This window comes from Bufo bufo, chromosome 11 (genome assembly GCF_905171765.1).
Source record: "Bufo bufo chromosome 11, aBufBuf1.1, whole genome shotgun sequence".
Taxonomy (NCBI): Eukaryota; Metazoa; Chordata; class Amphibia; order Anura; family Bufonidae; genus Bufo; species Bufo bufo.
The window spans coordinates 33,372,804-33,387,531 of NC_053399.1; the positions used below are offsets into that span (position 1 = coordinate 33,372,804).

General features: G+C 44.9%; 1 protein-coding gene across 3 annotated transcripts in view; it reads right to left on the minus strand.

Annotated features, from left to right (window-relative positions):
* Positions 1–423: 423 nt before the first annotated feature.
* The window catches only part of SLC35F4 (solute carrier family 35 member F4), a 245,902-nt gene continuing 231,597 nt past the window's right edge, over positions 424–14,728 (minus strand). For all 3 annotated transcript variants that reach the window (XM_040411660.1, XM_040411659.1, XM_040411661.1), the window contains 3 exons: positions 8,335–8,527; positions 5,412–5,501; positions 424–842 (listed from right to left, as the gene is read on the minus strand). In XM_040411660.1, the coding sequence (XP_040267594.1) occupies positions 601–842; positions 5,412–5,501; positions 8,335–8,527 (525 nt within the window). In that variant the 3' untranslated portion in view covers positions 424–600. The remainder of the gene's footprint in view (positions 843–5,411; positions 5,502–8,334; positions 8,528–14,728) is intronic.

The following is a 14,728-nucleotide window of genomic DNA, read 5'->3' on the forward strand; positions in this document are numbered from 1 at the left end:
CCATATCTGATTGTTGGGGGCATCTCAATCCCAGCAGCCCCACTAATAAGCTGTTTGTAGAGGTGGTGGTGCTTCGTGAGTGCTGCAGCCTCCCAACAGCATTCCAAGCATAGCATTGTACATTGAATGATGACTCTACTTGGTATTGCAGCCCAGGGCCATTCACTTGAATTGGACTAAGCTGCACATAGGCCATGTGACCAATGAAGGTGACTCCACTGGCCTAGGATGAAGCCGCGGCAGCATGCATCGTAGCCTCTTTAGGCAGCTGATTGGCGGGGGTGCCGAGAGTCCAACCTCCACCGATCATATATTGATGGTCTATCTTCAGGACAGGTCATCAATATTCTACTCCTGGAAAACCATTGTAATCCATCTGTGATGGTCTGAACATTTGTAAACATGAAGAGTCGGCAGTAGACCTTCCATAGAAAAGCACTTTATTGTGTTATTTACATGTAGGTGTATAGAAATGTAAACCTTATGTCGTTAACTTAGAATAATTTGCAGGTCAGTACTATGATATTACATTACAGTTGGTGAAATAATTAAATTATATTCACAGAATATACATTCACGTGCATTCAGATGATGATGGTTTTAAGACAGTGGGATAGACACTGTGCCGTTAGCCCTGCTCCGGCTCCTCAGGTGGACTCCAGCGTCTGCCACGTCCTCTGCATGCTCCTCAGTCTTCTTCTCTTTTAAGCTGTTGATGAATCGCAGGGTAATCTCATCCCATTCTTCGGGGAGCAGCAAAAGCAGGAACCCAATGCAGATGATGATGGTGGCCCCCAGTCTTACCACACTAAAAATCACTTCATGCTTGAGCAGGTCAATAACTGAATGGGAAACAAGAAGTGAAAGGAGAGTTATGTTTTACTACAACTTATATGTATAGAAAGATTATGTATTTAAAGGGGGTATGCAACCCTTTGGAAAAACAATATAAAAACCACTGCAGAGTTCATATAATAAAAAAAAAAAAAACTATACTTATTCTGCAATCCCCTGCTGGCCAATCCAGTGCAGATGCCCTGATCTTTACATACAAGCGGCTGGCATGGGAACATTGCAGTTATCTAAGTCCCAGTTACTATGTGCCATACTGTTGGCCTCATGGCTCAGTGATGGAAGGCATGATGCTAAAAAGACTATTTAGCTGCAGCTTTCATGAGTCAGCCACATGTACACAAAGATTTGGGGAACCACCAGAGCTTCTGCCCTGGAGTAATGGAAGTGTACAATGTGGAGGAGGGCACCTTTACTAAGTTCCAGTCTTTTATAGCTTGTATGTCCAACCCCAGAGACCATACATACCAGATGCAGGAATAGGACATGGATCATCAGATAATATGAGAGTGGTGCTGGTCATAGAACACATTATTCATGGTCTTAAAACGCCAAGAAATGGAATCATTAGTGCAAGCCTTTGAATGGAAGAGTTGGTGGCAGTGGGCCCTCAATGACCTACAATGATCCTGAGCTACTGCACACATGATGTGTCTGCGCCTGCCTAACCCACACACTCTGCATCCAGAATGCCATCAGGCTTCCCTCCTGTCCACAGCATCAAAACACACCTCAAGGTTCTGAAGGTTCTCTCTCCCCCCCAGCTCAAGTCTGGCTTTGCCAAAAGACCTAGGCTGAAACAGGACCTTAGCTGAGGAACATTTCAGTGCTGAACGAGGGGCTTGGCCCCCAGGCTCCCTTCCTGTTAGGCTCCCTTTTTTAGTGCTGTGAAATATTTCATAATGTATTTCCTTAATGAAACTGATCATCAGAAGTCACTATACTATAACTGATGGTCTGCAGTTCATGCCTGGAGCACATGGAGTAGGTTGAGATCATGTAAGTATTCTGTGGGTCTTAGTATGGTGCCTCCTTGAGGCACTGTTTTCTCACTTTTTTGACGAAAGTACCTCCATAACATACTGTAGCATGGGTTGGAGACACATGAACATACAGTATGGGTCTATAGCATGCTATATCCATAATGTCATTGCGTGCTTGATATATTAAAGGTGACCCAAACCTTTGCTAAAACCACAAAGGTGCAGCACCTTCTAGTTTCTTTGGCTGTGCTCGACTTTTCCATAAAAAGTATATATGATTCATACTCTCCTCCTCCTCATATTCAAATCCTCACTCGCTGATGCAAAACAGGCCTACTTCTAATCTCTCATATCTTCCCTGGCCCACAGCCCTAAACAACTTTTTAACACTTAACTCCCTTCTCCACCCCCCAGCGCCCCCACCCTCTCCTCTCATCTCAACTGAGGACTTTGCCGCATACTTCAAACAAAAGATAGTCAACATCAGAGAAAGCTTCAGTACACAGTCCCCACAGACCCTCTACACAACTGCTCAGTCCTCTTCTCCCAAAACCAGCCTCTCCACCATTACAGAAGAAAAACTCTCCACTCTACTCTCCAGATCACATCTTGCCACCTGTGCACTTGACCCAATCCCATCCCACCTCATCCCTAACCTCACCACAGTGTTTATCCCAGCCCTAACTCATCTCTTCAACCTATCACTAACCTCTGGTGTCTTCCCCTCTGCTTTTAAACATGCTACCATTACACCCATCCTTAAAAATCCTTCACTTGACCCATCTTCTTTGTCCAGTTATCGCCCCATATCACTTCTTCTGTATGCCTCAAAGCTACTTAAACAACATGTCCATTCTGAACTGTTCTCTCACCTCTCCTCCTGCTCCCTCTTTCACCGGCTACCATCTGGCTTCCAACCCCACTACTCGACTGAGACTGCCCTTACCAAAGTCACCAATGACCTACTAACAGCCAAAACCAGAAAACATTACTCTGTCCTCCTTTTCCTTGACCTGTCCTCTGCCTTTGACACTGTTGACCACTCCCTTCTGTTGCAAACGCTCTCATCTCTTGGCATCACTGACCTGGCCCTCTCCTGGATCACATTATACCTCACAGACTGTAAGTTTAGCGTCTCCCACTCTCACACCACCTCCTCATCTCATTCTCTCTCTGTTGGTGTCCCGCAAGACTCTGTCCTAGGACCCCTGCTCTGCTCTATTTACACTTTCGGCCTGGGATATCTCATAGAGTCCCATGGCTTTCAGTATCACTCCTACGCTGACGACACACAAATCTACCTCTCTGGTCCAGAGATCACCACCTTATTATCCAGAATCCCCCAATGTCTATCCTCTATATCATCCTTCTTCTCTTGCTTTCTAAAACATGGATAAAACAGAATTCATCATCTTTACCCCATCTTGCTCAACCCCCCCAACAGACCTATCTATCACGATCACACTCTCCCCGGTCCACCAAGTCCGCTGCCTTGGATTGACCTTGGATTCTGCCCTCTCCTTCAGACTGCACATCCAAGCCCTTTCCACCACCTGCCGCCTCCAACTCAAAAACATCTCCCGCATCCGCGCTTTCCTTAACTTTAAATCTGCGAAAATGCTTGTACATGCCCTCATCATCTCCCGCCTAGACTACTTCAACATTCTCCTCTGTGGCCTTCCATCTAGCACTCTCGCACCTCTCCAATCTATCCTCAACTCTGCTGCCGACTAATCCACCTCTCACCCTTTACTCCGCTGCCTCTCCCCTCTGCCAATCCCTTCACTGGCTCCCTATTGCCCAGTGAATTCACTTCAAAGTACTAACAAATACATCCAAGGCCATCCACAACCTGTCCCCTCCCTACATCTCTGAGCTACTTTCCCGATACATCCCCGCACGCAATCTCCGATCCTCACAAGACCTCCTTCTCTCCTCTCCTCTTATCACCTCTTCCCACAATCGCCTCCAAGATTTCTCCCATGCATCCCCCACACTCTGGAACTTGCTACCCCAACATATCAGACTCTCACCTACAGTGGAATCCTTCAAAATAAACCTAAAAACCCACCTCTTCAGACAAGCCTACAACCAGTGACCCTGCTGCCTCTATACCGCCATGACCAACTTCACCCTCACCTACTGTGTCCTTCTCCCATACCATGTAGATTGTAAGCCCTCACTGGCAGGGCCCTCCCTCCTTCTGTACCAGTCTGTAACTCGTCTTGTTTATGCTTAGTGCAATTGTCTGTATTATGTATGTGCACCCCTTATGATATGTACAGCGCCATGGAATGAATGGCGCTTTAATAATAAATAATAATCCTCTGGATGCTGGACAAGTTTAAAAAAACACAGTATTTATTTGCTATCCTCACTTTACATCCCTGAAAAGGATGATCCACCTTTCATAACATATACAGGAAATCTTAAATCTCACATCTTTTCAATTTAACCTCATAAATATTTTGGGGAATTTTTTTCCACTTATTTGGAAAATGGAAACTGTTACAGGGAATCTGTCACCAGATCTATACTGCTCTGAGGGCAGTGTAAAGTAGTGACAACCTGATTATAGCTGTGTGCCACTTATTTTCTATAAAATCACACTTTATTAGTTGCAGTACAAGCTAGCGGGCTTATCAGTAGTGTTGAGCGAATCAAAGTTCACGGAGTGGACTTCAATCCGAATTTCAGGAAAAATTTAAGTTGAATTTCGTTGTGCTTCGTGGAAACAAATCAATTTTCCCTGAAGTGACGTAAAAAAAATTAATTCATTATACTCCCCTCATCCATTTGAGCACAAAGAGGCCATCTTGCTTGAAAATCCCGCGCGGTGACGTATGATATCACGCTCCACGCGAGTTTCCTGCTGGATCTTCAAGCAAGCTGGCCGCGGCGGCCTCTTCATGCTCAAATGGATGAGGTGACCTGTCCCCTTGAAGGAATAAAATGCAAGCACATATGATTCTGCTCAGCTCCTCCTGCTCCGCCCGCAAAACAAAGATACCGGCCGCGTGCATTCCATATTTTGCAGAACGGAAGGGCCGGTCCCTAATAGAACAGTCCTATCCTTATCTGCAATGTGGACAATAATAGGACATGCTCTATTTTTTTTTGCAGAACGGCCATGTGTACATACAGACACGAAATGCAGACGGAGTCAAATAGGCCGCAAAAAAAAAAAAAAAAAAAGACAAGGGGAACACAGTACATGAACCCTTAATCAGTAGAGGTCAACTGAAGACAAACAGCATATCGCCTCCATAGACCTAGTGCCCATCAACATATGAACACAAAATTGGAGGATATTACTGTATAATACACAACAAAACCCCCAAAATTACAGAGGACCCCCTGTGTAAATCTGGTTACCTGCCTCTTCCTTCCCGCCCAGTGCACAGGACGTTCCTGCGAGGAGGATAAATCTGTACTCTTCACGTTTGAAGAGCCGAGCACACCTGATGAAAGCCGAAGGGGCCACAGTGCTCAAAGCGGTGCTTCTGTTTTTGTTTTGTTTTTTCACAAAAGGTTTTGTTTACCCTTTAAGAATTCAAAATGATTTTTAGAACTTACCTGCATTCCCTGGAACACTGAGGACTGTCCCAATTGAAATGAGGATGGGATACGTTAAGACAACCCCGACATTCACTAAGATGTTGAAAGCTGCAAAAACGGGAAGATGAAAAGGTAAAAAAATCTATTTACAAATGTCCTGCAAATTGTTAAAGGGCATCTGTCAGCAGATTTGTCCCTATGACACTGGCTGACCTGTTACATGTGCACTTGGCAGCTGAAGGCATCTGTGTTGGTCCCATGTTCATATGTGCCCGCATTGCTGAGAAAAATTATGTTTTCATATATTCAAATGAGCCACTAGGAGCAATGGGGGCGTTACCATTACACCTAGAGGCTCTGCCCTCTCTGAAACTGCTGTGCCCTCTCCACTTTTGACAGGACCAGGGAGTGAAAACATCATCAAGGCTGGCCCGGTTAATCAAAGTGCAGAGGGAGCGGCAGTTGCAGAGAGAGCAGAGCCTCTAGGTGTAATGGTAACGCCCCCATTGCTCCTAGAGGCTCATTTGCATGTATTAAAACATAATTTTTCTCAGCAATGCGGACACATGTGAACATGGGACCAACACAGATGCCTTCAGCTGCCAAGTGCACATGTAAGGCCTCCTGCACACGAACGTGTGCGCTCAGTGGCCGTATTGCGGCCTGCCTTTGAGGATCTGCAATACACAGGCACCGTTCCGTGGGCATTCCGCATCACAGATGCGGAACCATTCACTTCAATGGGTCCGTAAATCCGGAGATGCGGAACGGACCGGTACGGAATCACGGAACGGAGCACTACGGAAGCACTACGGAGTGCTTCCGTGGGGATAGGTTCCGTACTTCCATCCCGCAAAAAGATAGAACATGTCCTATCGTTTTGCGGAATCACGGACCCATTCAAGTTAATCGGTCCGCTTCGGATGCCCCGCGGTCGGTGTTTGTTTGTGTGCAGGAGGCCTAACAGGTCAGCCAGTTTCATAGGTACACATCTGCTGACAGATGCCCTTTAAAGACAACGAACACCCTTGAAAGCATTTATTCTATCATTTTGGGCTAAATAATTTTTTTAAATTGGTCTTTATTAAAAAATTTCACAGGTTGTGTTCTACAGCCTTCACTTTCAGTGTATCTGCAGACTATCTTGCTTTCTGTTTTACAGAGTATCCGACAGGCAGCTACTGTGACGACTGGATGTATAGCCCTTCTCTCTGACCTCTTGACAGCTCATAAACCCTCCTTATAGCTAAATTTGTATCAAATTGATAACAACAATGGCTTACATGAGTATTTATGAGCTGTCAGGAGTTCAGAGATAAGGGCTATACATCCAGCCATCACAGCAGCTGCTTGACAAAGGCTGTTGAAAATTTTGTGTGGACCAATTGAAAAAATGCTTTTTAGCCCAAAATAAGTAAAATGCAATGATAAAAGAAATTGCCTCCGAAGGTGTTGATAAGCCTTTGATAAAAAAGTCACATTGAAATTGGAAAAAACCCTCCCAAAAATATTTTTGTTGTAGATTTTGAATTTATATCTGAGGTAAATGTAGTTGGCGCACAACTCAGGTAAGTGAAGTGCATTTTAACCCATTTTGTGACATTTTAGCCTAAAGAGGTTTGTCGGTATTTTTTTTTTTATCAAGTACCCACAGCATGGCCCCCTGAAACAGAAGATTCATACTTACATGCTCCATGCTGCTCCATTAGTCTGCGCTGCCCCCGCTGTCTTCATCTTCAGGTTCCTGCACTTTTACAACCAGCTGGCCATGGGCATGGTCACATGCTCTGTTCTAGCCAATGACTGGCTTTTGTGGTGTTGTGATAATTGTGGCTACATCACTGCTGGAGCGGAGCATGTGACTTTTCCCATGGCCAGCTCGAGGTAACCAGCGTAGGGTCTGGATGATGGAGAGTGCTGCGGCAGCATGGAGGAGTAGGTAAGTATGAATCTTCTGTTTTAGGAGACAGGCTGCAGGAACTTGATAAAGGAGTTTTACGTTAAGGATAGTAACATTTTTCCCCTTTCGGTTTGTGTCTTTTTCTTCAATTTAGCTATATGAGACCTTGAATTTTGTGAGAAATTTTAGGTTTTTTAGGAGCACTTTTGCGGTACATAACTTTTATTTTTAGGTGGAAGATTAAAAAAACTGCAATTTTAACATGGAGTTTTATGTTTATAGCATTCTCTGTAGGGTATTAATAACATAATAACTTTATTCTGTGGATCAGTGCAATTACAGTGATGTCAAATTAATATAGTTTTGTATTATAATACTTGCATAATAAAAACACTTGTTTTTACAAAAGAATTTGTTGCATTCCAAGACCCAGAACATTTTTAGTTTTCTGATGACAGAGTGTGAGGGATAGTGTATTAGATTCCTCTCTAGTAATAGTGATTATCATGAGAAAAGATTATTTTTCTCCCCATTGCCCTCCCTTTCCTCATCCAGCCTGGTTGAGATCACAGCCAGCTGAAAGGTAGGGGTGCTGATTTAAGCCTTCATATCTTGGGCTCTGTAGAAGGTAGAGATGTGGGCCTGGTCTTGTTTGAAAGCTGACAATCTATGCTTTATAACAAGACCTGCTATAGGTAGGGTGATATAGCCTTTAGAGATTAGGTCAGGAGTGAAAGCAGCTGAAACCTGCTTTCACTTTCAACTGCTGTCACTCCCGACCTGATTTATAAAGGCTATATCTCCCGACATTAAAGAGATAATCCTGTGAATCTGGTCTTGTTTTAGATTGCAAGCTTTCAAACAAGACCAGCTCTGTTCGGGCTGAACTGTTACCCCCTTTTCCCAAAGCAGAGCTCAGGCAAAACTGTTAATGACACAAGTGAATAACCGTTGCTAAATAGAAGCCCTGCAGGTTCATACATTAGGGGAAAAAAACATAAAAAAAGGTTGGGATTTTTAGGAAGACCCATTTCTTCTCACCTAACCAAAGACCGGCAACTCCACACAGATATCCCCATGGTAAGGCAGAGAAGGATGACCAGTGCTCTACTTTGGTAAAATAAAGAATGATGGGAGTACATGAGATGAAGATTAAATTGAAAAATCCTAAAGTAGAAAAAAAATGAGCTGCTTCACCGAAGTTCGCCGTTCCGAGGAACATCTTGAATAAAACCTGTAACAACAAGAATGTCACTTGTTATAACATCCAATAAGTAACAAACACTTAAAGGAGCTGTCTAGTGTTAGAAAAAAAGTCTGTTTTCATTCCCTCTTTCCAATGGTCTGTGTCTGGTATGTAGCTTAGCCCCATGCTGAAGGGCAACCACAACCCGCATTAATTCCTGGGGCATGGTCTATTTGTCCCTAATTTACCAATTGAAGTATGTATACCCCTGGTCAGTGAAGTACATCCCTGCACAGTTTCATAATGTTAACATTGATCGGACAGTGTTTAAATGTGTGTTTTAACCACCTGTTGCTGTGGGAAAAGTACTTAACTGTTCTTCCTGAGTTCTGCTTGCTTTAACTGCTGATATGTCCTGAATGGTAGCAGCCAGAAGCATGCAACTGGTTTTGTTTGAAAGCTGACATTCCAGATTAACAGCATTAGTCCAAGCAACAGAGGTGATATCACTGTTAGAAATCAAGTCGGGAATAATCGGGGGTAAAACCTGCTTTTACTTTCACTTTCAGCTGCATTCACTGCATCCCGATTTCTAACAGTGATATCTTCCCATCTACTGGAGATAATGCTGGCATTCTGGTATTGTATGCAAGCTTGGAATGTCAGCTTTCAAACAACAAAGAACATATCTCTTGCTGCTACCAAACAGAGATATGAGCAGCTAAAGCAGCCCCCGCCCCTTTAGTCTGAAGGAGGGGGAGCAGTTTCAGAGCTGACAGGCTGCGGGAGGAAAGGAAAAATAGTAAAAATATATAGAAACCTGGGAATATCAGTGTACAGACCCACATGATATGTTATTTTTACCACACAGTGAACACCATGAATAAATTCCACAAAATAATGTAAAAATTGCTAATCTTTCTCCCTAAAAATAAAATAATAAAAGTTATTTACTACACTATATATACCCCAAAATGGCTCCTAAAAAAACCTACATCTAATTGTGCAAAATAAAAAAATTTGAAGAAAAAATTAAAAAGTTAGGACTGCTAGAACACAAAGGGGGGAAATATTATTGGTCCTTAAGGCTAAAATGAATGATGTCACTAAGGGGTTAAAAATTCAATAGTGTCCCCTGAGTTGTGCGTCAATAAGATTTACTGCAGACACACAGTAAAAATTTGCAATCTGCATTTTTTGGGGGGATAAAGAGTATCTGTCAGCAGATTTGTACCTATGACACTGCCTGACCTGTTACATGTGCACTTGGCAGCTGAAGGCATCTGTGTTGGTCCCATGTTCATATGTGCCTACATTGCTGAGAAAAATTATGTTTTAATATATGCAAATGAGTCTCTAGGAGCAACAGGGTCGTTTCTAGAGTCTCTGCTCTCTCTGCAACTGCCACACCCTCTGCATTTGAATTGACAGGACCAGGCAATAAAAACGTGATCACACTGGGTCTTGTCAATCAAAGGGCAGAGGGTGTGGCAGTTGCAGAGAAAGCAGAGCCTCTAGGTGTAATAGCAACGCCCCCATTGCTGATTTGCATATATTAAAACATCATTTTTCTCAGCAATGCGGACACATATGAACATGGGACCAACACAGATGCCTTCAGCTGCCAAGTGCACTTGTAACAGGTCAGCCAGTGTCACAGGTACAAATCTGCTGACAGATGCCCTTTAACAAGACAAATGGTAACCTTTGTTATGCCAAGGAATCTAGATGTAGCTTGAGGTAAAAGCATACTCGCCAACTCTCCCTGAAGGTCTGGGAGGCTGCTGGAAAAAGGGTAGACATTCTGAAAGAGGTGGGCAAATCTTCCAGGTTTCAAGGACTCTTCCGTGCAGCTCTGGAGATTAGTCTCTAGTTGCATGTGGCGCCATGACTGCCTCTTTAAACACAGCCCCAGCGGCCAAATACAGAGGAAGGGGGCAGTGTCACAACATGTAAAGGAATGTGACCCAAAAGTAATGGGTGTGGCTAGCTCTGAAAAAATTATGGCGCCATGCTACTCTTGCTGTATACCCTAATTTTCTGCAGGTGCCAGTTAGAAAGTTGGCAAGTATCTGTCTGCACTGGGACTCCCACCATTCATGAGAACAGTCAAGCATGGGCACTGCCACTCATTTCAAAGCCTACTGAGATAGTGTAGCAGTACAGCACTTGGCTGCCTTCATCAGTCTCATAGACTTTGGATGGAACGCAGTCACAGCACCCATGCTCAATCATCGCTCCATTCAGACAGGGAACATGGTACCCAGGGGCATTATTAGGCTAAAACCTCCTGAGCCCTAAACATTGTGACTAATGGCACATTTAATTGCATCACTGTCCTCAGGAGCCATTGGCTCTCGTGCCCCAGCGTAAATCGCACTTATAGGCCTGAAGCCTATTAGAGGTTGCATCAACAAAGAGTCCTTCGTCCTGCATCGCAAACTGTGGCAGGGAGCGGAAGTGAGGGGAGTATATGATTTTTTTTAGTTTATTTGTCCACATGATCTATGATGCTGTGAGTTCGGCCCAGTTAAACCTGCAGTTGGGTTGGGTCACACTTCCGAAATACAGATACATAATATGTTGGTGATACATTCGTGTGGACCAGGCCTGACATGCAGTTCACTCCGCTCTATTCGGTCCTATTACTGGTGGGTCCTGTTCCCTAAGGTAGCCATATACCCTTTCTAATAACATGTCCGTAATACATTCCAGTGGACCAGACCTAAGAGTTCAGCATTTTTAAATGAACGTATTTTTCACTTTATAAGACTCAAAAGTGGGGGAAAATGGCAGTGTGTCTTATTAGGTGAATACTAATGAGGGCTTTCATTATGGAAGAGCTCATTAGTATGCAGGAGACATGGGGAGCGGTTACTGTAACACTGCTAGCACTCACCACTCCATGCCTCCCAACCGTCCCGGATCCTGCGGGACAGTCCCGGATTTACCTACAATATTATTGTAGTCCCGGATTTACCTACAACATGTTTATTACCGTGAGGGGGCACAGCTGGGCATATTACTTTAAGGGGGCACATAACAGAGCATAACTACTGTGAGGGGGCACAGCTGGGCATATTACTGTGAGGGGGCATATATCTGGGCATAACGACGGTGAGGGGGCACATAACTGGGCATATTACTGTGAGCGGGCATATTACTGTGAGGGGGCACCTATCTTGGCATCACTACTGTGAAGGGGCACCTATATGGGCATCGCTACTGTGGGGGAGCACATATCTGGGCAGAATCTGAGAAGGGGACACAATGTGGGCATAACTACTGTATGGTGGCATAAAGGGGGAATAATTACTATGTGGGGGCATTTAGGGAACTGGGTGGGATTAGGTGTTTAGTTATGTTTTGGGCGTAGTTAGAGGCGTGTCCTAATGCAGCAAACAATTTGCCTTTGCGCGCCTCACATAATGTCTCTCTCCCTTCGTTCCTAAAGTTTGGAGGTATGCCACTCACTGGTTTTCTTCTGGGCGCCTGATGTGTCCTGACCACATATAGTGTCAGGACGTAGTGCACACAGGAGTACTTATGACCTGACACTGTGCGACATCAGGTCACAGTGCATCGTGGGTAGAGATGAGCGAATCAAATTTGACGAAGTAGAATTCGATCCGAATTTTAGGAAAAATTCAATCCACATCAAATCCGAATTTCCTCATGCTTTGTGGTAACGAATCACATTTTTTCCTAAAATGGCTGCTGCATGTATGAGGACATGGAGCAAGGAACTCTGGGAATGCGGGATCAACCAAAATGCCATGCATGTAGCTAATCAGCAGCCAGCCCTATAAATAGCCTCAGCCATCTTGGATTCTGCCATTTTCCAGTGTACTTGGTGCAGGGAGAGATGTCAGCAGGCGCTAGGGACAGTGCTAGGAAAGACTTCATTGTGCTAAAAAAATGATTTATAAGTTCAGGGAAAGATTATTCAAGGTGTAGGGAAAGGATAGGGAGGAATCATTCCACAGCATTTATGTAGAATGGGGTTCAGTAGGGGAGGTTACAGCCTGGGTAATAGGAACAATCCTATTACACCTTGCTGCACTGACTGCGGATCCAAATTGCCATTATACAACTCTGTAATTCCAGCAAACCGTTCTTGTTATTAGGGTGCAAGTGCTGTTTGATACAGGCATTAAAAGGGTTTATTACAAGGAAATATTTCTACGTCTTTTTTGCCCTTGTGCGGTGCAGTTATATGTTCTAAAGCATTTTTTGGCTTGTATTAGTGAAAAAAAGGCTTATTAGCCGTTGTGTGGTTAAAGTGCGAAAATTACAGCCCTTTTTGTCGTGTATTAGTGGCAAAAGAAAAATATATTTGCCCTTCAGCGTGCAGTTATATGTTCTAAAGCCGTTTTTGTCGTGTATTAGTGGCAAAAGAAAAATATATTTGCCGTTCAGTGGTGCAGTTATATGTTCTAAAGCCTTTTGTGGAGTGTATAAGTGGAAAAAAATAAGGGCCTATTTGCCGTTCAGCGGTGCAGTTACAGAATATGTTCTAAAGCCTTTTGTGTTGTGTATAAGTGGAAAAAAATAAGGGCCTATTTGCCATTCAGCGGTGCATTTATATTTTCTAATGCCCTTTTTGTCGTGTATTAGTGGCAAAAGAAAAATATATTTGCCGTTCAGCGGTTCAGTTATATGTTCCAAAGCCCTTTTTGGCATGTATTATTGGCAAAAAAAAAGGATTCGCCGTTGTGTGGTGAAGTGAGAAAATTACATACTTTTTTGGGGTATTTTAATTTCCTTTTTATTTATTTATTTGATCTAACAGTATGTCAGCCAGAAAAGTGCCAGGCCCTGCACAGGGGAGTGGCAGAGGCCTAAACGTTTCTAGCGCAGGCACAGGTTGCAGCAGAGTAAGGGGACGTGGCAGCAGGAGTCACAGTGAGAGGCCTGAGCTGCGGGTGTCATCTAGCGGTCGTGTCATGACCAGCAACCCAGCGGTTCTTGAATGGTTGACTCTGTCATCCACTTCGTCCCAAGTGACATCAGACACCTCCAGCCAAGAGCCGGTAGGTTCGTCAGACAGAACCCTTAGTTGGCATGGCCGGGGCGCAGGCACTGTGCCCTCACCTGTTCTCAATCTGCCTCTGTCCTGTTCCCTCAGCCAGAGAAGTATTCTATGCTGTGGGCTCAGCCCCACTATACAGTGAGTACAATCTACTAGAGGACAGTCAGCAGCTACTGGCCAGCCAAGATGTGGAGGAGACATCCGCCGCTTCCTCTGCTAGGTGGGCAAGTAGTGATGAGGAGAGTAGCTTGGGAGCTGGTGTTGCGAGCGGTGAGACTCCCAACCCGGAGATCATTGAGGAGGACATCAGTGACATGTAGACAGTACTCGATGATGATGATGTAGCTGATCGCACTTGGGAGCCGGGTGAATTAGGGGCTTCATCATCGGAAGAAGAGGGTGGCTGCTTGCCCGTGAGGTAGCAGCGGAGCCAGCAAGTCGCTAGTGTGGCCGGGAGTCAGCAGGGTAGCAGCAGTGGGAGGTCGGTAGCCAAACGTGCCCGGGGTACACCACGTGCTTTGCAGGAGCCTACCTGCCCAGAAAGTAGTGGTGCACGAGTCCACGGAAGCAGCGGCGGTAGCAGTCAGTGTGTAGTGTTGGGGGTATATGTAGAATCTGTCGGCAGAAGGTGAAGCGTGGCCAGGGTGCCAATGTTGGCACCACAACCCTGTATAAACATATGAAGTGTCACCATAAAGTGGCCTGGGAGAACCGTGTGTCAAGCTCTGACACATGAGCCTTAAAAGAGAACAGCAAGGAGGGAGCCCACTGGTGGGTAGCAGCCAGTAAACAAAGCACCAAGGACACTTTAACAAAAATAGTCAGGTAAATCCCAGGTCGAGGCAGGAAGCCAGAAGGAAACAACAAGGAAGGCACCTAGGGAGCTTAGTATGTTTCACCAAGAGGTGGAATAACTCAGCACTGAGCCAGGGCTCTGATCAGGTTTTTATAGCCAGAGGGTGTGTGTGTCCGCCCCTGGTCTCCAAGGTGACCAGGAAGCTTCCTCTCCTGCGGCCCAATAGCAGGTGAAGGCGTGTGTGTGTGTGGGCTGGGAAACCTCCTCCAGCAAGGTCTACAGCTGAGGACTAAATGAGCGCATTAACGGTTGGGACGCCTGTGGATCTGCCAGGGTGATGGAAGGTTTGTACCCTCCGACCCCGGGGAAAGATGACGTCCCCTTATTCCTGACACCGTGGCTCCGATCTGGTGGTTCAGCC